This window comes from Linepithema humile, chromosome 6 (genome assembly GCF_040581485.1).
Source record: "Linepithema humile isolate Giens D197 chromosome 6, Lhum_UNIL_v1.0, whole genome shotgun sequence".
Taxonomy (NCBI): Eukaryota; Metazoa; Arthropoda; class Insecta; order Hymenoptera; family Formicidae; genus Linepithema; species Linepithema humile.
The window spans coordinates 14,023,740-14,047,147 of NC_090133.1; the positions used below are offsets into that span (position 1 = coordinate 14,023,740).

At 31.2% G+C, this 23,408-nt stretch overlaps 3 protein-coding genes and 1 long non-coding RNA gene across 15 annotated transcripts in view; 2 read left to right on the plus strand and 2 right to left on the minus strand.

Moving 5' to 3' along the window:
• LOC105674014 (ubiquitin carboxyl-terminal hydrolase 48-like) overlaps positions 1-9,705 on the minus strand; it is a 59,304-nt gene extending 49,599 nt beyond the window's left edge. The window contains exons 1-12 of one of the 6 annotated variants that reach the window (XM_012370075.2): positions 9,444-9,704; positions 8,755-8,887; positions 8,438-8,641; positions 8,040-8,366; positions 7,625-7,861; positions 7,313-7,563; positions 6,680-7,224; positions 6,497-6,598; positions 5,999-6,402; positions 5,564-5,906; positions 5,284-5,468; positions 686-2,712 (exon numbers count right to left, since the gene is read on the minus strand). In XM_012370075.2, the coding sequence (XP_012225498.2) occupies positions 2,682-2,712; positions 5,284-5,468; positions 5,564-5,906; positions 5,999-6,402; positions 6,497-6,598; positions 6,680-7,224; positions 7,313-7,563; positions 7,625-7,861; positions 8,040-8,366; positions 8,438-8,641; positions 8,755-8,885 (2,760 nt within the window). In that variant the 5' untranslated portion in view covers positions 8,886-8,887; positions 9,444-9,704 and the 3' untranslated portion in view covers positions 686-2,681. Of the gene's footprint in view, positions 1-685; positions 2,713-3,939; positions 4,094-5,283; positions 5,469-5,563; positions 5,907-5,998; positions 6,403-6,496; positions 6,599-6,679; positions 7,225-7,312; positions 7,564-7,624; positions 7,862-7,960; positions 8,367-8,437; positions 8,642-8,754; positions 8,888-9,443 lie in introns of those variants that run through there. The other 5 variants (XM_012370060.2, XM_012370050.2, XM_067358370.1 and 2 more) reach the window with 5 other exon arrangements.
• A 3,912-nt stretch (positions 9,706-13,617) lies between these two features.
• On the plus strand, positions 13,618-15,044 carry LOC137000822 (uncharacterized). The gene is made up of 3 exons (XR_010890996.1): positions 13,618-13,756; positions 13,862-14,094; positions 14,264-15,044. It is a non-coding gene; the product is annotated as an uncharacterized lncRNA (long non-coding RNA).
• A 2,812-nt stretch (positions 15,045-17,856) lies between these two features.
• Positions 17,857-19,854, plus strand: LOC105674071 (gamma-glutamylcyclotransferase-like). 2 transcript variants are annotated; one of them, XM_012370173.2, is made up of 4 exons: positions 17,857-18,109; positions 18,549-18,826; positions 18,914-19,018; positions 19,245-19,854. In XM_012370173.2, exons 1-4 carry the CDS (start codon positions 18,005-18,007, stop codon positions 19,264-19,266), a joined length of 510 nt encoding a protein of 169 aa, XP_012225596.1. In that variant the 5' UTR covers positions 17,857-18,004; the 3' UTR covers positions 19,267-19,854. The 2 variants fall into 2 exon arrangements, with proteins under 2 accessions (XP_012225596.1, XP_012225586.1); XM_012370163.2 differs by having other exon boundaries at positions 17,860-18,109; positions 18,528-18,826.
• Positions 19,146-23,262, minus strand: LeuRS-m (Leucyl-tRNA synthetase, mitochondrial). Of its 6 annotated transcripts, XM_067358323.1 has the most exons (10): positions 23,105-23,261; positions 22,889-23,003; positions 22,708-22,787; positions 22,092-22,299; positions 21,562-21,955; positions 20,621-21,498; positions 20,185-20,538; positions 19,873-20,113; positions 19,546-19,783; positions 19,146-19,402 (listed from the first exon to the last, which is right to left on the minus strand). In XM_067358323.1, the coding sequence occupies exons 3-10, from the start codon at positions 22,783-22,785 to the stop codon at positions 19,163-19,165; spliced, it is 2,631 nt and encodes an 876-aa protein (XP_067214424.1). In that variant the 5' UTR covers positions 22,786-22,787; positions 22,889-23,003; positions 23,105-23,261; the 3' UTR covers positions 19,146-19,162. The 6 variants fall into 6 exon arrangements, with proteins under 6 accessions (XP_067214424.1, XP_012225518.1, XP_012225537.1 ...); XM_012370095.2 differs by having other exon boundaries at positions 22,708-23,003; positions 23,105-23,262; XM_012370114.2 differs by lacking the exon at positions 23,105-23,261 and having other exon boundaries at positions 22,889-23,069.
• Positions 23,263-23,408: the final 146 nt, after the last annotated feature.

Sequence of the window (23,408 nt, forward strand, 5' to 3'; positions counted from 1 at the left end):
GACACAAGCTATCGGCTCCATGTACTTATCTGGCACCTTAATCAATTCCCAGTTATTAATTATGGCCTCTGCCCTACCCCGACCATCTCCTTTCTACGTCAGTCTCGTGGCGCACGCTTCTGAGACCCACGACGATGACTACGACGGCACCATTGTCCGCGGTGTTACAATGCGGTGTCAACAAGATCGCGGTCACATTTTCCTCAAGTATGATCATTAATAATTATTTACTCAAGTACGGAAGTCAGCTTAAAGTGCGCGCGTCCGACGAAGAAACTTGCACTCAGGTGCAATAAAGTAAACATTGTGTACTCGTAAGTTCTGAAGAACAGGAAACAAATCGATTTTCCTCGAATATAATTCCATGGCATAATTTATTATTGAAATATAATACAAATAAATTAAATGTTTTGAACATTAGCAACAGATTTAAACTTAAAATATTCTTATATATTATCATGATAAAAGAGACTGTATAATTCTTAAATCTTGATATAAAGATCAAATATTTTGTTATATCCTCAACATATTGTTTCATAAATAATTTTATATATTTATTGAGTTGTGTAATAATTAATTTTGGGGGTTTCCAATAGATGGTGCTATTGTTTTTTTTTTTTTTTTTTTTTTTTTTTACACAGCACGCTTAAAAAATTATGATACGAGCAATACTTGATTACAAAACTTCGACAAACAAAATTTATTTGAAAAATACAAAAGTATTTATTAAATACCTATTAACTTAATAAACTACTTACACAATCCAATATATGTATATTTCACGTTTAAACACGTCAAAAAACAATAAAACGCAATAATTCAGATAAAAGAGTAAATTAGCAGTTCTTATATTTAACGGCCTGCCTACGAAGTGTAGATTTTTAAATCACCAATGTCGAGGAATATCCATGCCAAAAGAAAGGATGAGCGGTGTCGGACGGAAGTTGAATGATCGTTTATGCAAATCCTAATCCTTTCGAAAATCCATCCGAGCGACGTTGACGGATTGGCGGGGGACTTTGTTTGAAGCTAGTTAAACGGACTGCAATCCTCGACACCATTTGTTCTCCTAAGAGTGCGAAAACTTCCATCGCCTCGGATTAGCGAATCTTAGCTAATTATCAATAAGGAGAGTAATAGTAAACAATTAACAAAAAGAAAAAGTAATTGTTTCTAGGCCTTTGAAAAATAAGAACAAATTTACATAGCGTATGCTTTTAAAATAAGATAAGTGCATTATTGTGTTTTAATGCGTATTAAAAATTTAATTTCTAATATAATGTAATCTTGTAATATTGTAATAACGTAATTTTAATTAGAAAATAATTATTTTTTTATAAACTGTTACTCTATTTTCTTGAGCAAGCAAAATGAGAAACTATAGAAATGACAAGCTGCAAATAAAGTTCCCCAAAATCCGCAAAATTGATAAACACGAGATAAGAAGGTAAAGATATTTATATATGTATGCGTAATTCTAGAATACAATGCGGATATAACAAATTTAAAATAAATATAAAAAAAAAGTATATATGTGTGACTAATAAAGAGTAATTTTATATTCCGAGTACTAAAATGAGACTGCGCACTATGCACGTATTATATAAAATAATGTGTAATGGAAGCAACGAACTATATGAGGTTTTGTTCGAAAAATACAAAGAACGATTACTGGCAGTGGTGGTGCAAAAAAGGGCGGCATGCCCGACCTGCTGAAAAATTAATCACCGACATCACAAAGGAGTCGGTCGAAGACAATACCAGCGGCTCGGAAAAATATTTTTCACATTTTCTCTCCCCTGATTAATAACAAATTCTCGATAATGGATCGTGGATACTGGCAATTTTAAGAAATAGGACAAAGTAGCGAATTATAGTTCCCCTACGTATCTTTCAAACTGAACACGATCAAATAAGGTTTCCAATTTTCCGATAAATATTAAACTTGATTATTGTTTGCTATTTTAAGGGTATTATTAAAATCTAATCTAATTACGCATTACTTAACATTGTGTATGTATATAAATCATAAAGAGAAGGAATATACACTAAGAGGAACAAAATGATTACAGCAACTATCATCTTACTATTATTTTAGCGTTTTTCGGTGCCAAAACCATATATTTATAGATGTTCTAACTATGCAAATTACAACTAATTCAACACTACTATGATCATTATATAATCATAATATTAATTTATATAACCATATCGTACGATTTTTACATTCCAAAACGAGAGTTTTATATAGTAAAATGTGCTATTTTATTATATTTGTATTTAAAATTATTGTAAGTTGCAGTAAAATGTTTATATTGATTATATGGATGGTAATGTGGTTGGCAGCATTGTGCGTATAATGTTATCATTGCTAACATTATAGTAGCAGTTCTTATAAAAATGAGTATCCTGGCTATAATTATCGTACTATGCAATTATAGTCCCAAATATCACACATTTTTCTCTCTCAACATATAATGTGTCCTCCTTGTTACTCATAACTGTTCGTTTAATATAAGAACCGACCACTTATTTCGAGGTTTTCATACCCCTATGTACGTACACCGAAATCGCGCGTGACACGACAAACGTATAATCCGCGAGAAGGGTTGATCCTGGTTTAACTCACATACGTATGCCGTTGTATCCACGAAATTTAAGCCCCGGTAAATTTGAATCTGTCAATCCGAAGTGTCCAGCCAGCATGTCGCACTGCGCGAGAGAACGTATAATAAGGGAAATGTTCAGATAATACCATTCCGGATGTTAAAAGACTTTTTTTCATTGTCGGAAAGATTTTGCTTGTATTCATGAAGCTGTGTTCAAATAGCACTGCTACTAAATCTAGTAATACATATTTAAAGAAAAAAATCACTTTTATTTGAAAAAAAAAACGCGTGACAAAAATGAAGATGATCTCGTTTTATGATAAACAAAAGTCGAAAGTACAGAGAAATTATATGAAGCTCATCAGCAAATTTTAATAAAAAAATTAAAAAAGGAAAAAAAGCAATGCAATTTTTTGTGTTTAACTATTTAGTTCATATAATATTAATTAACATAAATATATTCGCATAAATATATTCGGAATTGAGAACTAAATTTGAAGAAGCAAAAAGAAAATTTATATTCTTCCTCGGTATATACTTTAGGCTTTTATTTTTTTCACGAAGCGTGAATTAGGGATACATAGATACCGGAAAAATAGAAACTCGAAGAAGATCGAGCGAGAGTCCAAATTGCATTTACGGTCTTGACCACGGAAGAAGGCGAAACGATATTAAGGCACCGGTGGCCCTTCGTCGGAGTCGATGTATCATTTGCCGGCGGGTCGTTAAGCGGTTTCAATTAGTTTTCCCGTGCAGGTCTTCCTCCTCACCCACGCGAGCAAGAGAAGAGAACCGACCACCACCCAGCTTAATCGCGCGGTCTAGTTTTTTCTCATAATTAGGAAAAGCTCGTTAATACATCCCAGATATCTACCCACCCGTTTCACCCTCGCTTTTCACGTTTACGACAACCAGTTTCGACCGCGGTTGACGAATGTAAGATCAAGTATTTATCTTTGTTTTCGTAAAAATCTCACAATCATATGTATTAACATGAAAGTGCAATTTTAAACGAGTTTAAAAAAGAAAAGCGTAGACAATTGCACAACAAGTTAAATTACAATTCGATATTAGACATGTTAAATTAAAGAATAATTAATGAAACTTTATTTATTCTTCATTAACCGTTGTTCGGTAACTATCTTTATACGATATGTGACATGTTCTTTTCCTGACGCCAAATTTTATTAAATATTATTATAATATCATATTATTCATACTATTAAATCTCATGATTATTTCTTTTCTATACATTAACTTTATTTATGAAATCAAAATTTGTAATACTTAATGAAACGAAATATACATGCTCTTCACTGATAATCTTGAAAAAATTATGTTTCAATTTTGCATTAATTTAATAATTGCAGAAATATGTTAAACAATATGTTAAACAATATATTAAACAATGGGCATGAATCGAGAAATTGGTGCGCGCACGCTGATAGGTACGATTTCTCAGCCAACTAGTGCCATCATAATCACTACGAACGAATACATATACTCGAAGTTAGTTATGATTTATCGACAGAAGATATTAAATAAAATTTATCGATAAAACTAATAAACATATTCTTTCTATCCGCTCATTTATTCAAATTTAGTGAATTACTAAAATGTTAAAAATGTCAAGTTTGTTCCGATATTATGATTGATGCTTACGAGAAAAATTAATAATTATAAAGATGCAGCTGTAAAAGTATTTGTTTGTCTCTTGAAACTCCAATCATAGATATTCATTTTCATTCTGTTGTATAACAATTGTTCAGCAAGGTTTTATTACGCTACACACTTGAATGTAGTAACGAGCAACTTTATTCCAAACAGATTACTTAAAATTTCCAAATCCTGTCTAGCCTTGCCGAAAAATCAGAGTTCGTTACAAATGATACGGCTACGCGACAAACTATTGCAGATTTGTTTTGTGTGCAAAAAGAATCAAGGATTACTATATTCAAATAATTGAAATAATAACTTTTTATTAAACGCGCTAAGAGATGAACTCTCCAACTACTATAAATAGATTTTATCCGTTTATATTTACATATGTTGGATATTATTTTAATCTTTTTTATGTCTCAAATGTTTATTGGTATTTTGACGAATTTTAGAAAAACGAAAAAACCGATAATTAATATTGGAACTACTGATGATTAACATATACCTATTTCTATTTCTTTTTTCTTTCTTTTCTAAAAAGGAATGATGGGAGAAAGTAAATTGATCGATTTAATCACATCATTTACACATTGCAACAATTTAGAAAATCTCCGAAAATGCACCGTTGTGCACCAAATTTAAATAATTGTTATAAGAAATTACAAATCGGTCATCTTGATCGCTTTGGTACTTCTAGTGTTAAAATATACAACTTTCAAAATACTTATTTCTCAAGTCTCGAGAAATGTGTTAGAGAATTCAAAAACTTTCTATTAAATAACCCATCAATATGTCTGACAAGAAATAAAATAATAGCTTAAGCCTAACTTTTTAAGAGATATCTCCTACGCAATATATTTTCTTTTCAAACATCAAAATTTATTATAAATATATATGTATATGATGAATTTTAAACAAAAGCTATCTCAAACACTTCTGTTCAAAGCTGCAATTATAACTGTTTCATTCTTGCTATTCATCCATACCATAAATTATGTAATTTAAGAAAACTTACCGGATGAAGGAACGCCAACTATCCAAAAAACTTTTCTCAACTATGTAGAACAGTTTGTCCGAATCATCACATTTGGAGATTTCATTTCTATTTCTTCCGTAATACAAGTCGGTAAGCTCGTCCTTTTGTTGCTTCGCCTTTATCTTGTCATCTTTTTTCGCTCTTTGTGCGTTTTCCACTTTCTCCTGAAAATATATCAATGACAAATGCAATTTACATATATTTCAAAAATATTTCAATAATAACTTGTTTCACAACATAAACATATTTAAAAATCTACCTCACAAATTAAACAAGATTGCGATCCAATGGGGTATTCTTTCGAATCCGGAAAATACTTTCGAAGAATTAACCATGCCTCTTGGGGTATCACTCTTCTGCTAGAATCTGCCGTTTTAAGAGCATCATGCTCACACAGTAAATCTTCATTGAAGTTTATAATAACTTCGTGATCTTCGTTTTCTTCGATTTCCTTCGGGCAATCATTGCCATCCTTATCTACATTTTTATTCTCCTCCTGACAATCGTCTATCTTTTGTTTCATATCTTCTAAGAACATTTCCATAGCCAATCTTCGCCAAGATCGTAATGAATCGGTACCAATGATATAACTTGTCTCGGAACTAAAACGATAGAAATATTCTCAAGTATAATCATTAATGTTACTATTATTATTCCTATGCTAGCTGAGTTTTAGAAAATTAAAAATGCTTACGGTTCTTTAAATGTGCGAATTAGCTCACTACTTTCCTTATAATCTCGTTCGAGTGTCGCTTTGAAACGCAATAATTTACAACGTCTTTTTACGCAAATTTCACACAGAGATGTTTGATCTAATCGCGGCCCTCCTCGATATTTGTCGTAAAGCATTTCAGCTGCTCTCACCGGCACACATTTCGCTCGACCAACTTTCAATGGATCGAGTCGATAGTGTGAACATATTAAAGTTGAATTGTCAATCGGGGGAACACTGTCTGCAGTAGAATGTCCGTTTAACCATTTGGATAGCCAATCTGTTGGTATCCAATAATATTCACCCCAAGATACTATTGATTGGATCATATTATATGCATCTATCACGAGTTGACGCTTAGAATTCTGATCTTCAATTTCTTTTTGCTAAAAAAAGAAAAGAAAAGATAACGTTGCAAAAAGCATGTAAAAAAACTTAATTCTAAAATTATTTGAGTATTGCGTATAGATTTCTCCTTACTTTTTCTTGTTGTACGGCTAATAGACTCAATTCGTGTTTAACATTTTCCTGCCTAACGAGTTCACGCATTGTACCACTTACTTGCCAATCCTCAAATTCCATCTATAGAAATAAAAATAGAATTATTTAATCAAATATCATAATCTAATTATTATGTATCTAATCTATATTTAAAAAACGTACCTCTTCGTAGAAATCTCGTTCTCCGCAACTCATAGCTCTATGCGCAGCACCATTTAGTTGTTTATAATCAAGTTTAACAACTTTTACTATTGGTTGTTTTATAGACTGAATCTTGTTCTGCGATTGTTGCAAAGTAGAATCATGTTTGTTTTTACATCCATTAGTGTCAACATTTTCTATAGTTTTATTTTTATCCGTAAAAAACATATTTATCTTTTGAGATGTCATAGCTTCATCTATTTCTGTTTTATTTTCTAGCTCTAGTTTCGATATTTTCTCAAGATCTCCTTCTTGAATTAATGAAGCATCTTCGGTATCATTTTTCGGTTTTGTTTCATCTACAATATCCAACTTATCTTTGAGATTTTCTAAAGAAACAGTATCACTGAAAATATTTGCTTCTGTGTCAGATTTTTTGAGTTTCATTTTCTTCGTAGCATTCGTTCGCCAATCTGTAGTCAAGTTTTTGTAAACCAACATATAAGCCGTATTCGATGAAAGAAATCCTTTTGGAACACGTCCACGTTTCATTGGTTTAGCATTATCTATGTAATAAAAAAAAAGTATGATTTTTTTCATCTTTTCACATAAAAATTTGTATATTTTTTTCTATTATGCAACGTATTTAATTACCATTTACAGCATCCTCAATCCGTTTAGTCTGCATTTTTTCTACCTTATCATCGCTAAATTGGTACCACTCCCCACTTGAATTACATATATTTGCAATATAATGACCAGAATGAGCAGATGGGCCCTTGTGACTCAATACCGCAACAAGACTGTATAAATGAGTCTGAGACTGACATCCAACATATTCCGACATATCGAGATCCTCAGGAAATTGGATATATGAATTTAATTTTCGCTTTTGCCCAGAATCTCTGTCATAGAAAATTGTGTTATTATTTAGAAAACTAAAAGCTGCTGTTTGTCAAAACTTACCTATGAAATACAAAACGCATTAATTGAATATTTAGGGTTTCTGGAAGAGACTCCAATCGTATAAATCGCCTGGCGTCTTTTTTATCATTACAAGTCACACAATGATATTGATTCGCACCCGTCAATTGTTCTTCTGACAAATATTTATCTATCGCTTCCTTTAAAGTCGCTGCCAATTGTAGATCGAGTTCGTAGAATGTGGTCGACGTTGGATACTCAGTACCGCACGTCGAACAACTGCAACAAACATAAAATCCTAATGATCTACTAAGAAGTCATTTCTCTCTGCCAGATCAGTTGATCGCGCCAGTCATCGTAGCGAACAACGTGTCCTACCATGTTTTCATCGTCAAGATCATCAGCATCATCATCGTTTAGGACAATTCTCATTTGTTTTCCACTTCAGAAAACCCACCAATTGATATAGCTGTATTTTCCCTGGGTCAGCCTCTGCAGCATCTTCTTCAGCTCTGAGTTTTGTCCAAGTTTTCCTTCAATATGGCACAGTAGCAGCTTGGAGAATTCCTGAGCATCCTGCTGAGTTCTGGTATCCAAGGATAACGCGACAGCGAGATTGATTGGATCGAGAAGACTTCGATTTCCAAATTGCATCATTGCAAAAATGTACTGCAATTGGCCAACTGCGGTTGCTGGATGGTAGGGTAGTCCCGCCTTCTTAGTCTGGTACAGTGCCTCCTTCTCCTCAGGGTCTTCAGTAATGTCCCATTTATATATTATCCTCCTATTGTCATTAAATTTATCAATATAATGTGTAGAGTACAGATTCAATGTAATGTAACATATATCGCATACCTCATATCTTCATTGTGAAACCACATTTGTATTAAACTATTAACGTAGCAAGTAGCACCTAGATTTTTCAAACCCACATATTGAGTTGGATCACGTAGTTCGGATAGAGAACTTTCTAAAGATACTACTTCAGCTGGTTGTGACTTCATGTACTTTTCCTCTCCTAAACCTGTTAGACATTGTGGATTATTGGGACAATTACGTCTGAAATAACATAATAGGTCTTGATTAGAATACCTGTTTATAATAAATGCAATATTATGATATAGTAATCACATCAAAATTTGCTGTTAGTCTCAGAATCATTCACAACTTACTTGCAATTCTTGCAACTCTTTAATCCAATCCTATATGCAGTCTCTAAATGTATTTTCTCAATCTGTTCTGGGCTAATGGTTTCTATCCATGCCCATGCTAACTTATCTAAGTCGGTCTTTTTTGCTGGCATATCTGTCATATAAAATATAGTTTTAATATTACTGATTGTTGTGTGTGCACATATACATATGTATCTATGTAATAAAATACTCATTCTTTTAATAAAAGTTAATGTATAAATTAATTAATTAATTTTACATAATAAAGTTGTATAATTTATTAACACGCAATGAATGTGTGTCAAAAAAAACCCTATATTATTTGCTTATCTTTGTCTATAAATAAATCATACTTTTATTATCATTGGAACAAATATCTGAAAAAATATAGCTCGTGACTTATTACTTCTCAAAACATTATTCCTCAAAACACTTATTCTTGCAGTTAAAAAAAATAATTAAAAATTGAAGCAATATATCCCTGTATCCCATAATGATCTTAAAATTTTTTGCATCATAAAACTGTTATATTTTAAAGAAAAAAAAGAACAAAAAAATAAATTTGCAGAAATTGATATTCCACAAGAGGTAACAAGAGCTGCATAGCTGCATTATCAGAGAATAACTCTCTAAAAAAAGCAATAAGCAATTATAAAGCAACATATTACACAGGAAGTGCATATACTTGCCTGCACCAGGCTTTCTCCACACAATTTACAAGGTTATGAAAAAACACTGCTGTTACTCTCGCAACATTATAATGTTATAATTCGTTAAAATCACACAATCCGCGCTATCGGATATTATTTCTGCAAATGGGACGAATATCTATAACCTGCAGTAACCGTCAAACAAAAATACTAAAAAACTTAGCGAAAACGAGCAAACACTTTCTCAATTATTCGTCGCCATATGTAATCGGCTCATGCTGAAGCGCGCGTCTCTCAAGTCAATCGGTAAAATTGGAACATGATAAAAAATTAAAAAACTTGGATATAATCAATATTTAAAAAAAAATTAACAAAAAGCATGCTTGCTTTAAATTTTTTGTTTTCATAAATTTATATTTTTACAACTTATCACTATGCACATAATATCGTATACACGTGTGCATACACGTGTACATTTTTACGTACACATGGCATCATAAATGCTTAACATTTATTATAAGAGTGTTAACACACATGCAAAATTAAACACAAAGTTAAAAATAAGTAATAGCTTATGCAAAATAAATTAATCAATAAAAAATAATTTTTAATTTTTAATAAACAAAAATATTTGGATACAATGTTAAATATGCTCCAAATTGATGCAATATTACATGTTAAAACTTTTGGTTATAATTATTGTTAAATAAATATTCATAATACACATACATAAAAAAATTGATTAATCAAATGTCTGCAATAAATTTACAAATAATTAAAAAAGCAATTACTTTGATCTTTTCAGCAAAGAATACAAATCAACTTAAATCGACTATAAAATGATTTTCGATATTACATTTAAAATTATTTTTAGAGTACGGTTTTAAAATAAACATAAATTGCTAAATAAGTTAAATAAATCTTTACTTTAATTTATGATATATCAGAATGACAGTCCGAGATCAAATTAGAGTTCCTGTAGTAAGAGCTGAGCCCATTACACAATGAAAAAATAAGAAATAAAGAATAGAGAATAAGGAATAAGATATTCTTATATTCTACCTTTCAATTGTGCATTGAAAGGCAGTATCTGGTTTGTTGGATTCCATTATTTCATATTTCTTATTCCTTATTCCATATTTCTTGTTCTTTACTCCTTTTTATATTTTCATTGTGTAATGGGCTTTAGGACCACTGAACTATAATGGCCGGAGCACAGACTTTTGCATAAAGCATAACGCATAAGCATAAGGAAATTGATTGGTCCATTTCCTTATGCATTTGCTTATGCTTATATATAGACCAATCAATTTCCTTATGCTTATGCGTTATGCTTTATGTAAAAGCTTGTGCTCTCGGCTTAAAGGTGCAAATTCATGGGACGCTCGTTTCAGCGTTGCCCATAGTCACGTGACTTCGAGTTGACGCTAGCGTCAAGAAAAAAAAGCTGGATTTTTTTAGCTTTAGCGTCAAGTCGTGCGATCTGTGCGATGATCTGTCTGTGCGTGCTATTCGCTATTGGATTTGCATATGTCTCATGTGGTCTTTCAACCTTGTTAATAAAAATGGATGTTATTTAAGTAATAAAAAATAATAATTGAATTTATTATCCAATACTACATATATATAAAGAAAATAAAAAGAATGAATAAGTAATGAATTAAAAATGATACTTTTTGAGGTTTGGAAGAATCAGCAGTATTGTATTTATTTGCAAAATATATTTTTATAATTATCTTTATATTATATATGTTTAATTATGTAAATTTAATATTAATGTTATGTAAATTTAATTCAATAAAAAGTTATTTTATTATAAATAAAAGCTTGAAATATAATATATACAAATATGCTGTGCATTTTTATTCTATACAATTAATTTTCTAACTTTGAAAAATGCTATTCTTAAGTATTACATTAGAAATTTTCTAATACTGAACAACTATTCTAATATCGTTTTTCCTACTCTACTTATCAAAGTTTGCAATAATATGAAACTTTGTTTAATTGAAAAGATATACATTTTGTATACTTATCAAAATAAATAATATGACATGAAGTAAATATTTTATGTTTGTAAACATATAATAAAAAATATTACATATAATAAAAAAATTATTAATAAACATTTTTTTAGCATTTTCGATAAAATAAGTAGAACTGGTAACCAAAGGTTTTTATCTTATTCCTACTTAATTACACTTTTTTTAATATTTAAAACAGTAATTATTAATAAAGCGAGTGAAAAAATTAACTGAACAAAATCAGTGACAAAAACTTTTAACAGTTTTGATATATACAAATATTGATGAATACCGACGCAGACCGCTGACTGACGCTAAATTTTACGAGAAACTCTTTTCATGCATTTCTCACATCCAGCGTCAACTTTGTTCACGTGACATATTTGGACGCTAAAAATGAGCGTCGAGCGTCAGCGTGAAAAGGCACCTTAAGGTTTGTTCGCGTCGCAAGCTCCAACATGCTCCTATTCGCTCCAATCATAAGGTCTGTTCTTTATAGCTGAACTGGCTGCACTAGTTCAGAGTTTATCTTTCTTCTTCCAATGTGGAGGGAAAAAGATAAACTCTGAACTAGTACAGCCAGTTCAGCTATAAAGAACAAACCTATAGATATATTACATATAGATAGAGCTTTGTACCATTTTTGCTATAATGCAACACCTGCCAAGATAATGACGGTTTTTCCTCCTTCGCGCATGCGCATTCGTATATTTATCTCGGCAGATACAGCACTTTTACATAAAATTAGGTTATATCCTTGGCTGTCATCATTGAGTAAAAAGAAACAGGAGGGAGCGTTTGGTCTTAAAAGTGCGGACGGAAGTGACTATATAAAGTAGTCGCTCAAGATGGCCGCTCAAGGGCGCCAATATTGAATGACTTGTTATGTTTAATTAGGAAATAATGTACAATTAAAAGAAAATAACTATAATATGCAACAATAATACCAAATTTTAATGGCGTTTTTCATTAGAATTGCACTCGTGCAGTATTTCCATAAAAGCAATGTTAAAATCTAAAATCTAAATTTATATTAAATCCTTCGTCCTTACAAAAATTTATCCATGCATTTCTTTGATCCGGATTTTTCGGAAACCTGTTTGTGAGTGAAAATTATTTAGTAATTATTGTGAATCTACAATTTCACAATACTATACATATGATTATAATCTCCAAAATAAAAATCTCATTATTGTTGATAATACTAACCGATGAAACGTTATTTCATGATTTCGAGCTGCTGCTGTTATGCCACAAGCTCTACAGTATACTATTTTGATCGTTTATTTCCATACACTGTTGCATAAAAGACTATACACTGCATATTAATGCGTACGGCGTACGGTATGCCGCTTGCCGCTATGCTCGAGCATTCCCTCTCACTTTCAAAAAGTGGTCGCTCAAGATGGCTGCCATGACGTACATCCGTCCGCGGATTTACCTAGTCCTGGCTAGTATATGCTCCCTCCTGTTTCTTTTTACTCAATGGTCATTCCGATCCGTGCTCAATGGGACTGCACCCTAAAGCCGAGAGCACAAGCTTTTACATAAAGCATAACGCATAAGCATAAGGAAATTGATTGGTCTATATATAAGCATAAGCAAATGCATAAGGAAATGGACCAATCAATTTCCTTATGCTTATGCGTTATGCTTTATGCAAAAGTCTGTGCTCCGGCCATAATGCTCTCTCCAGGTCCTTCAGGTTGCGTTCGGAAACACACACTGTGTGCACACCAACACACAATAACCGTTCGGAAACACGTTAGTGGTACTTAATGTGCATTCGGGTAAATCGTTCGAAAACGTTGAACAAGTACCACCAGTGTGCCACGAAACCACTCGCCGAAAAAGCAAGGGGAGTCAGTGTGATTCAAGAGTAACGTTTTCGAACGTAACCTTAGAATGGCAAAGATATTCACTAGGAAAAATAAAACTGCTTAGCTTTGAAAATTATATACAAATCGCGATATATGAACCTACATACATTTATAAATTTGCATTTGTCGTATAATGTAGCGACTGATATGAGTACATATTTTGTAATTATATAATACTTAGAAGTGCGTGCGCCAAAAAATTCCTGAGATTCCTAAATTGAAATTAAAAAGATTGATCGTGAAACAAGGAGATCGAAACGCGAAGACAATTAGATTTTAGTGTCACTATAGATTGTCTGGATGACACGATCAAAATCAAAATATCCATCAACGCACAACCAACTGTTCGGAAACACTCTACACCCGAAGGCACACGATATCCCCACTACTTCTCCACTGAAAATCACCACACTACACAGAGTGTGAGGTTTCCGAACGTAGCCTCATGGTAGGTATTCTCACGTCTGCTCATCATTGCGCCATATTCGCTCCAATTTCCCCACTCCTTGCCCTCTCGCCTCTGTCGCTGAGCTGAGAAGTTTATGATGATTAGGTTATGTCTTCTAAGCTGCTCGAACTCTATGTTTACGTGTATTTTGATTATCCGACTGTGGACAAAAAAAAAGATACAAAATGCCTTGCTGCGTTGTGGTCAATTATACCAATAAAACAGAAGAAGGCGCTCGATTATTTTTGTTTCCTGCGGATGATGTTCGTCGACAGCAATGGATACGTAATCTCTGCAGAGAGTCTTGAACACCAACCAAATATTCGTGCCTCTGTGAAGTAAGTTTATTTTCTTAAATTTCCAATTTACGTAGCTTTTTCTGTTTGTTTAGAATTATGGATCGTTTTTTTAAGTGTAGTTTAGATTTGTCACCGTTTGAAATTACATAAATATGAATAACTGTAATCAATAAGGACATTTATTTTATAAGCAGTTTTTTTATTTCAGAAACATTTTGAAGAATCAGGGTGCCGTCACATGCGGCGTAACTTGCGTAAGCGTAACATACAAGGTGTACTAAATCAGATTTACTTTATAAATATTACATATATTCCGCTTCACATATACTCGTATACAGAATATCGGTTCCCCATGACGCGTACTTTTCCAGATGCGTAAGTTACGAAAACCAATCATAAATTTCTTTAGTATTTCTGTTAAAGTGTACAACAGAAACTCTAATCAGCAATTGGTTGCATTAGTTACGCATTTTTAACATTTCAGCAAAGTACGCCTCATGTGAATGCCGACTTTCAGAATGCGTAATTTTTGATAAAGTTACTAGAATACTCGGGTTACGCTTACGCAAGTTACGCCGTATGTGACGGCACTCTCACAGTTTGAGACTGGTCGAGCAGATAATTGGCAAAAATTAAAATCAAACGCCATACCAACACTTTTCGATATACCTAATCCACCTGCAATGAATAAAAATGAAACACATGAACCAAATACAAATGCCACTGCTGAGAAAGACGTAAGTTTCTATGATACATTACAGTAAAGTAAAAGAAATGATATATTAATTTATTTGTTTATTTATTTATTTATTTATTTATTATTATATTTATGGGTATGACTAATACTCTTGTACACATCGTACGAGTGATTAAATATAAACATAAGATTAATGAAAAACTTTACGTCTTTCTCAGCAGTGGCATTTGTATTTGGTTCATGTGTTTCATTTTTATTCATTGCAGGTGGATCAGGTATATCGAAAAGTGTTGGTATGGCGTTTGGTTTTAATGTTCGCCAATTATCTGCTTGACCAGTCTCAAACTGTGATTCTTCAAAATATTTCTGAAATAAAAAAACTACTTATAAGATAAATGTCCTTATTGATTACAGTTATTCATATTTATGTAATTTCAAACGGTGACAAATCTAAACTACACTTAAAAAAACGATCCATGATTCTAAACAAACAGAAAAAACTACGTAAATTAAAAATTTAAGAGAATAAACTTACTTCACAGAGGCGCGAATATTTGGTTGGTGTCCAAGACTCTCTGCGGAGATTACGTATTCATTGCTATCGACGAACATCGTCCGCAGAAAACAAAAATAATCAAGCGCCTTTTTTTGTTTTATTGGTACAATTGATCACAACGCAGCAAGGCATTTTGTATCTTTTTTTTGTCCACAGTCGGATAATCAAAATACACGTAAACTTAGGGTGTATACGATAATTCAAGTTTGAGTTAGTTTCACTAGGACCGAAAAATGAGATATACATAACCATCTAGAACCTTTATGATTCATGACTACTCGACGCTGTCTTGTATTGCTTAGAGTCCCTATATATAAGGTCTGTTCTTTATAGCTGAACTGGCTGCACTAGTTCAGAGTTTATCTTTTTCCCTCCACATTGGAAGGAGAAAGATAAACTCTGAACTAGTGCAGCCAGTTCAGCTATAAAGAACAGACCTATAGAGTCTGGCCACGCTTGTGTTTATTTTTATTGGTCGAAACAAAGTTTGGAAAAACATGGCGGAACCAATAGGAATTCTTATAGAAAGTATAATAATTTGAAAAGAAATAGAACAAGAAAATTAATAACAATTAATATTATTCTTTTCTAGAAATTTTTAATTAAAAAATAAAGAAAAATTAATAATACTTAAAATCATATCATTACAGTATATATTCTTATTACTTATATATTCAGTATCACAATAATGTTTGTATCACAATAATAAATAAAAATTATTTAAATAAAACTTATTATAAATAAAACTCATTGTAAATAAAACTTAAAAACAATGTGAGGTTAGAATTACAAATTTTATGACAAATCCTACTTCTTTATGGGTGTTTACGATAATTCAAGTTCGAGTTAGTTTCACTAGGACCAAAAAATGAGATATACATAACCATCTAAAACCTTTATGATTCATGACAACTCGACGCTGTCTTGTATTGCTTGAGTTAAATTCATTGAATTTGTTGAGTTTAATAAATATAATTATATACATATAAATATATATATATAAAATTATATCTATTAAAGAGGTATACCAACATACATACCAACATTATTTGTTTCTTTCATAGACTGATTTGCAGTTGACATTTTTTTATTACAATAAAATTTGCTCAATAAACTCAACAAATTCAATGAATTTAACTCAAGCAATACAAGACAGCGTCGAGTTGTCATAAATCATAAAAGTTCTAGATGGTTATGTCTATCTCATTTTTCGGTCCTAGTGAAACTAACTCGAACTTGAATTATCGTAAACACCCTTTAATATCATTATTCTTAGATATTTTATTTTAGAAACCATATACCAAATAATTGTACTTACTTTTATAGGCTTCACTCTGCTTTTATTAATACTATTGGCCGGAGCACAGACTTTTGCATAAAGCATAACGCATAAGCATAAGGAAATTGATTGGTCCATTTCCTTATGCATTTGCTTATGCTTATATATAGACCAATCAATTTCCTTATGCTTATGCGTTATGCTTTATGTAAAAGCTTGTGCTCTCGGCTTATCAATTTGTAGTCGAATAAGGTGTCGTCAATGAAAGTTTTATTCCATAAATATGGTAAACACAAGATGCGTTTATGCATATACCGCCGCCATGTTTTTCCAAAACTAATCGAGTGGCCAGACTCTATATATAGGGACTCTAGTATTGCTTGAGTTAAATTCATTGAATTTGTTGAGTTTAATAAATATAATTATATACATATATATATAATTATATCTATTAAAGAGATATACCAACATACATACCAACATTATTTGTTTCTTTCATAGACTGATTTGCAGTTGACATTTTTTTATTACAATAAAATTTACTCTATAAACTCAACAAATTCAATGAATTTAACTCAAGCACGGTGTAAGAATATAAAGTGGTTTCACGACCATTGTATTCTATCAAAAAATCTGTGATCAAGATGTCATAGTTAAGGCATGTCACACAAGATGTCGCGTTGGTGCAAGATCCCAAGTAAAAAAGAATAGAAGATATGGATAGATGTGGATAGAAAAGGATAAATGATGAATCTCTAAAGCACATCTATATATAATTATAGTCTTAAATAATACAAATTTTTTTAAATAAAACTTGTAACATTGTGTATAAAAATATATATTACTGACAAAATATTTTTTTATTTTTTTATAACAAATTATTCCTAGTTAAATTTACAGAAAAAATAATTAATAATGTATTCCAGTCTTTATAGAAAATTAAGTTTCTTTAAGAAAATGAATATTTATAATTAAGTTCCGCAGGACAATAAAATTTTAATAAAATTTCTATATATGTATATATATATATATATATATATATATATATATTTCAAGTCCCTCAACACGTAGCCACCTAGCGGTTCAATGTGGAACAATGACAGGAAAATCACAAAAATTTGTTGTCGTGCAACCACCTTATATTCTTACACCGTGTTAGTGCTCTAGTTTCCATGGTGCCAGCGAGCTCGAATTGGCATCACTGGTGATGTGTAAACGTAGGCTGTGTTTTGAAATTCACTGCCGGCACTAAAAATCTATAGTTTACGTTACGTATATTGTAGATTTTCAGTACTGGCAGTGAATTTTGGAACGCAATCGTAGTCATATTATCGGGCAGTTGCGGGCGGTGTATATAGAATGAGATAGTTAAATTATTTTGCATTAGAAGTTTGTAAAGCAATTAGTTATCCATAAAATGTCAAACACATTTTTGTACTTTGCTTATGGAAGTAATTTACTTACTAAAAGAATACGTCTAAGCAACTCGACTGCTATAATGAAAGATATCGGTTTTATAAAGGTAATAAAAGAGATAAAAATTAAATGGTTATTTAGTTACTTGCAAGTTTTACATATGGCAATATTTTTTAAATAACATTTTTTATTTGATAATATAATTGTAATATGTAAATATCTTTTAAATAAAACTAATATAAAAGAAACAAATTATATATATATATATATATATATATATATATACATATAATGTTACTATTTTAAAGAAAATAAAGTAAAACTATTATAAATATAAAGCTGTATTATTTTAAAATTAAAAAAAATGTATGAATGTGATTTATAAACTTTCATATACATATATACATTTGTGATAATATATTATAAAGATTGAAAGACTACAACTTTTCTGATCTTATGAATTAAAAAGTGTTATAATGTTATATATTTATATATTATATTTATTTTATATGTATTTTTATTAGAATTTCAGGCTTGATTTTCAGAGATATTCTAAACGATGGTGTGGACCATCTGCGACAATTGTAGAAACAGAAAATTTTACTGTATGGGGTGTGATTTGGGAGTTAGATAACTGTAACCTAACTACATTAGATTGTCAAGAAGGTGTTCAAGATAATTTATATCATGCGATGTTTGTAAATGTCGAGACTCCTAATGGTACAATCCTAAAATGTAGAGTATATCAGCAATGTAGTAATCCAAAGGAATACATCAAGCCAATAGACTTTCCAATGAACAAGAGACCTTCGCCACTATATCTGTATGTATTCAATGATAATTTTTTGTGATATAAATATAAAAATAGTTATGTTTCCAAATTTTATCAAAACTTTCTTACATTGTATAGCAATATGATATTAAAAGGAGCAGAGGAGCATAATCTTCCCACTGATTACATAAAATTCTTAAAAACTATACCACACAATGGATATGAGGGAGAATATGATATTAGGTAAGCAACAAGTCAAGTTATGAATATGTTCAAAAATCTAAATTTTGTTTATATAATAAATAATTTTGTGTTAGTAAATCTTATAATATAGGATTCTTATCTAATATCTTATGTTTATTAACGAAAGTAGTGTGTAACATTTATTTATCTTTTATCTGTTACAATGGTATCTGTAATAATATCTTCTGTTTGTTTTTCCATGGTTATATACAACAATGCATCACAGCCTTTCTCTGATCGAAGATTGACTTCTATAACATTTTTGTTATGTGCATTCTTTTGATAATATGGATCAAGAATTACATATTCTAATGCTGTCTCTGCAGTCATTTTATCCAATATATGACGAGGAATCTTCAGTTTTAAATATTGTCTTTTGTTTACCTAAATATATGTATGTAGGTATAGATATAACAAATTAAAAATTAAAAATGAAAATAATTGAGCATAATGCTTTATGCATTAATAAATGCTCAATGCATTTAAATTGTACATACAAATTTTTATATGCACTAAAATATACTTACATAAACATTCATTATAAGTTTATAATCCATGTCAATCTCTGGCCATTTCTGTTCAAACACATTTTTGTCCAAACTTATTTCTTTATTATCCATAAGATGATGCTTCACAGAACAAAAAGTGGCCCATAATTCAGAGGCAAAATGTGGAGCAAATGGCGTGAGCATTATAATTTGAACAGCTAATGCTCGTTCGTATTCACGACTTTTCCTTAAACACTCCAAACCAACTTTTCGTAAACTATAATTATAGATTAAGATTAGTTCAATGTATAAAATAATATATTAATAATATTGCATATAGTTGTTGAATGTTGTCTGATTATTTACCTATTTGTAAGGCCTTGCATTCTAGATATTGCAACACTAAGCTGCTGTGATTCTATTATATTAAATGTCACATTTTTCAGAAAATAATTTCGACTGTCAAACATATATGCATCCTGTTCAGCATATTTAGGGTCAATAGATTGACTTTGAAGTTCCTCTAAAGACATATTGTTACGTTCAATTTTAAATTGTTTGACAATGTTCCAAAGACGATTTTGCCAATTTTTTACACCAACAACGGCTGCAAATAATATTAATATTATTTTCTAATAAAAGTACACCACTTAAATAGTTAATTTTTAAAAGATTTACTCTCTTCCGACCAATTCCTAGTGGATGTTGGTGCAACATCAGCCAATATCAGTAATCTAGTTGTGTCTATCCCATATTTATCCAATACATCAAAAGGATCAACTCCATTGTGTTTTGATTTTGACATCTTTTCCCAGTTCATGGAAAGGTGTTCTCCAGATTTCGTTTTATATTCTTTCCCCTCCTTCATCACTTCATTTCTTGCCACATATTTGCCAGTACTTTTAATTTTAAATGTTTTACCCATTATTACTCCTTGTACAAGAAGCTGTTTGAATGGTTCTTGAGATGGTACAAGGCCCTCTGAATGCAAGAAATGACTCATGAACCGAGCGTAGTATAAATGAAGTATAGCTGAAAAATACAACTATTAATAGATACTAATATAAAATATAAATGTCAAAACTTAGCTATTGATGAAATATTATTATTATACCATGTTCTTTTCCACCTATGTAAAGATCCACGGGATAAGTGTTTTTAACTTTCTCTACAGAAAACATTTCTTTTTGGTTTTTGGAATCTATAAATCTTAGGAAATACCAGCTGCTATCTACAAACGTGTCCATTGTATCAGTTTCTCTAGTTGCGTTTCCTCCACACTTTGGACATTGAGTCTGTAACCAATCCCTGGCATCATGAATCGAAAATCTTTTATCTGACGACTTTATCTTTGGTAATGTTACAGGAAGTTGATCAGACGGCACCGGCTGTACACCACAATTTGTACAATGAATAACAGGTATTGGTGTACCCCAATACCTTTGTCTAGAGATTAACCAATCTTGTAACCTTGAGCTCACTGGATATCCACCTATTCCCCATTTCCTTGCTTTTTGAAATATTTCAACTATCTTTTGCTGTTGCTCTTCGTTGCTACGTATTGAATGTCGGATAAATGGTATTTTAACTAATTCTGAAAACTTTAAGTCATCCATTGACGCTGAAGGTATACCCAAATGGACATCTCTCCATGGTGGATAAACAACCTTATCGGTAACAAAAATTGGCAATTCTTCGCCAGAAAATGGATTTATTACTTTTGCATCTAAACATTTTATTCCGACATCTATATCATACGTATAGTCTTTATGATGTAATATACTTTGAGAAGATATAGCAACAAATTTTGCATACTCTATAAATTCTGGCATGTCGGTCCATAAGTTTATTGTCTTCGGAAAATCTAAAATTTTGGATACCAATTTAAAATCGACATTAATGCCATTGCAATCACCTATCCAGTGCTTTTGTAATTTTATGATATCTCTCCATTCCTTTAAGATTGGATCATCTAGACCTTCCACCAGTGATCTACAACATAATCAAATAATTAACTAAAATTAATCAGTTTTCCAGAATATTATATTTTCTTACTTTGCAAAAGCTGTTGTTCTAATAAACCACTGCTTCAACAGTTTTCTTTCTACCAATGCACCAGATCTCCAAGATCGTTGATTCAAATCTACCTGTTCTTCAGCTAATACAGTCTGATCAATAGGATCCCAGTTAACATAAGCTTCCTTTTGATAAGCCAAACCTTTATCAAACAATTTTAGAAATAATTTTTGTGTCCACTTGTAATAATCTGAGTCACAAGTTGCAAATTCTCTTTCCCAATCAAAGGAATAATTCAGCATTTTCAATTGGTTACGCATTGTCGTTATATTTTTGTTTGTCCAGACAGCAGGATCAATTTTTCTCTCTATAGCAGCATTTTCTGCTGGTAATCCAAATGCATCCCAACCCATAGGATGAATTACATTTTTACCTAATAAGATTTATTTATTAAATTAATGATTCCAGTTTATGTTTCTAATCTAATTTTAAGAAATTGCTTTCTAAAGTGTTAAAAAATTTTTTAATACATAAGTCTTACATAATAAAGATTACAATGTAAAACCTACCTTTTAATCTATAAAATCGAGCTATAGTGTCGCTTATTGTATAAACTCTAACATGACCCATGTGTAATGTACCAGATGGATATGGAAACATGGAAAGAACATAAAAGTTATCTTTCACATTGTCATTAGTATTACATTTATAAAAATTGACTTTATTCTTCCAATGACTTTCTATTTGTTTCTTTACTGACAGTGTGCATTCTGGATTCTAAAAAGATCAAATTGAATAAATAATACAATAATTTTCAATGACATATGATATAACAATTCCAAATTTTATTGATACATTTATTTCTGCTAAGTAATTTTATGAGATTTATATTAAAAATATGCTTCCATTTTAAAATGGAAGTACGAGAAAGTTTTAAATATAGACAAAATAAAGGAGAAAAACTGTTAACATAATTATTATTCATTCTTTAATATTTCTTTGCTGTTTAGAGTTTAATATTGTTGTTTAATATATAGCTATCTATTCTATTCAATATTTAGTGATACTTATGTCCCATACAGAGAAGAATCCTCATATTTAATACTGAATTGTTGAGTACAAAATAAAAAATATAAACTATATTTACACATTTATTATCATAATATAAAAATTTTAAATGTGTACCGCTAATATGTCCACAGCAGCCGACAATTGCCGATGAAGAATATTATTGAAAAATCTTTGTGCCTTACATCGTGACATCACTTTAAGACAATATGATACATTTTGTGTCATTATAAAAATTGGTTATTTTCGTACAAGCAAAGTAAAATACACGAACAATATCGTTATTTGGTAGTATTACCAGAGAGAAGCCTGATGCCCTATCTACACCGAAGGATAATCCTACTTGTGGCTCATCCGAGCGAGTAATGTAGACGACCGAAAATCATACTGAAGTTGGTTTTCAATCGTACCAACTCGAAAAAGCAAATTACTCATCAGAATATTTGCATATAAAAAGCAAAGATATTTCTATAAAAAATAATCTTCTGTCGAACAGAATAACAATTCGGGTTACCTTAGATCGGATGAAAGTTTGTTTTATAGGCTAGGTACTGAAATTATTACCGGTTTTAAAGTTAACGGTACCAATATAACAACACTAAAATTGTACTTAGTGTAGACGAGCGAAAGTGGTCGGATGAGCCACAAGTAGGATTATCCTTCGGTGTAGATAGGGCATGAGAGACGCCACGGCCAGATTTTACGTGATCCGCGAAAGCGATACGCCACCTGTGGACCTAAAATTTGCACATTGGAACTACGTAGCCATGTGCACAATTTTTGGTTTTGTTCCGTGCTATGTCCACGAAGGATCGATA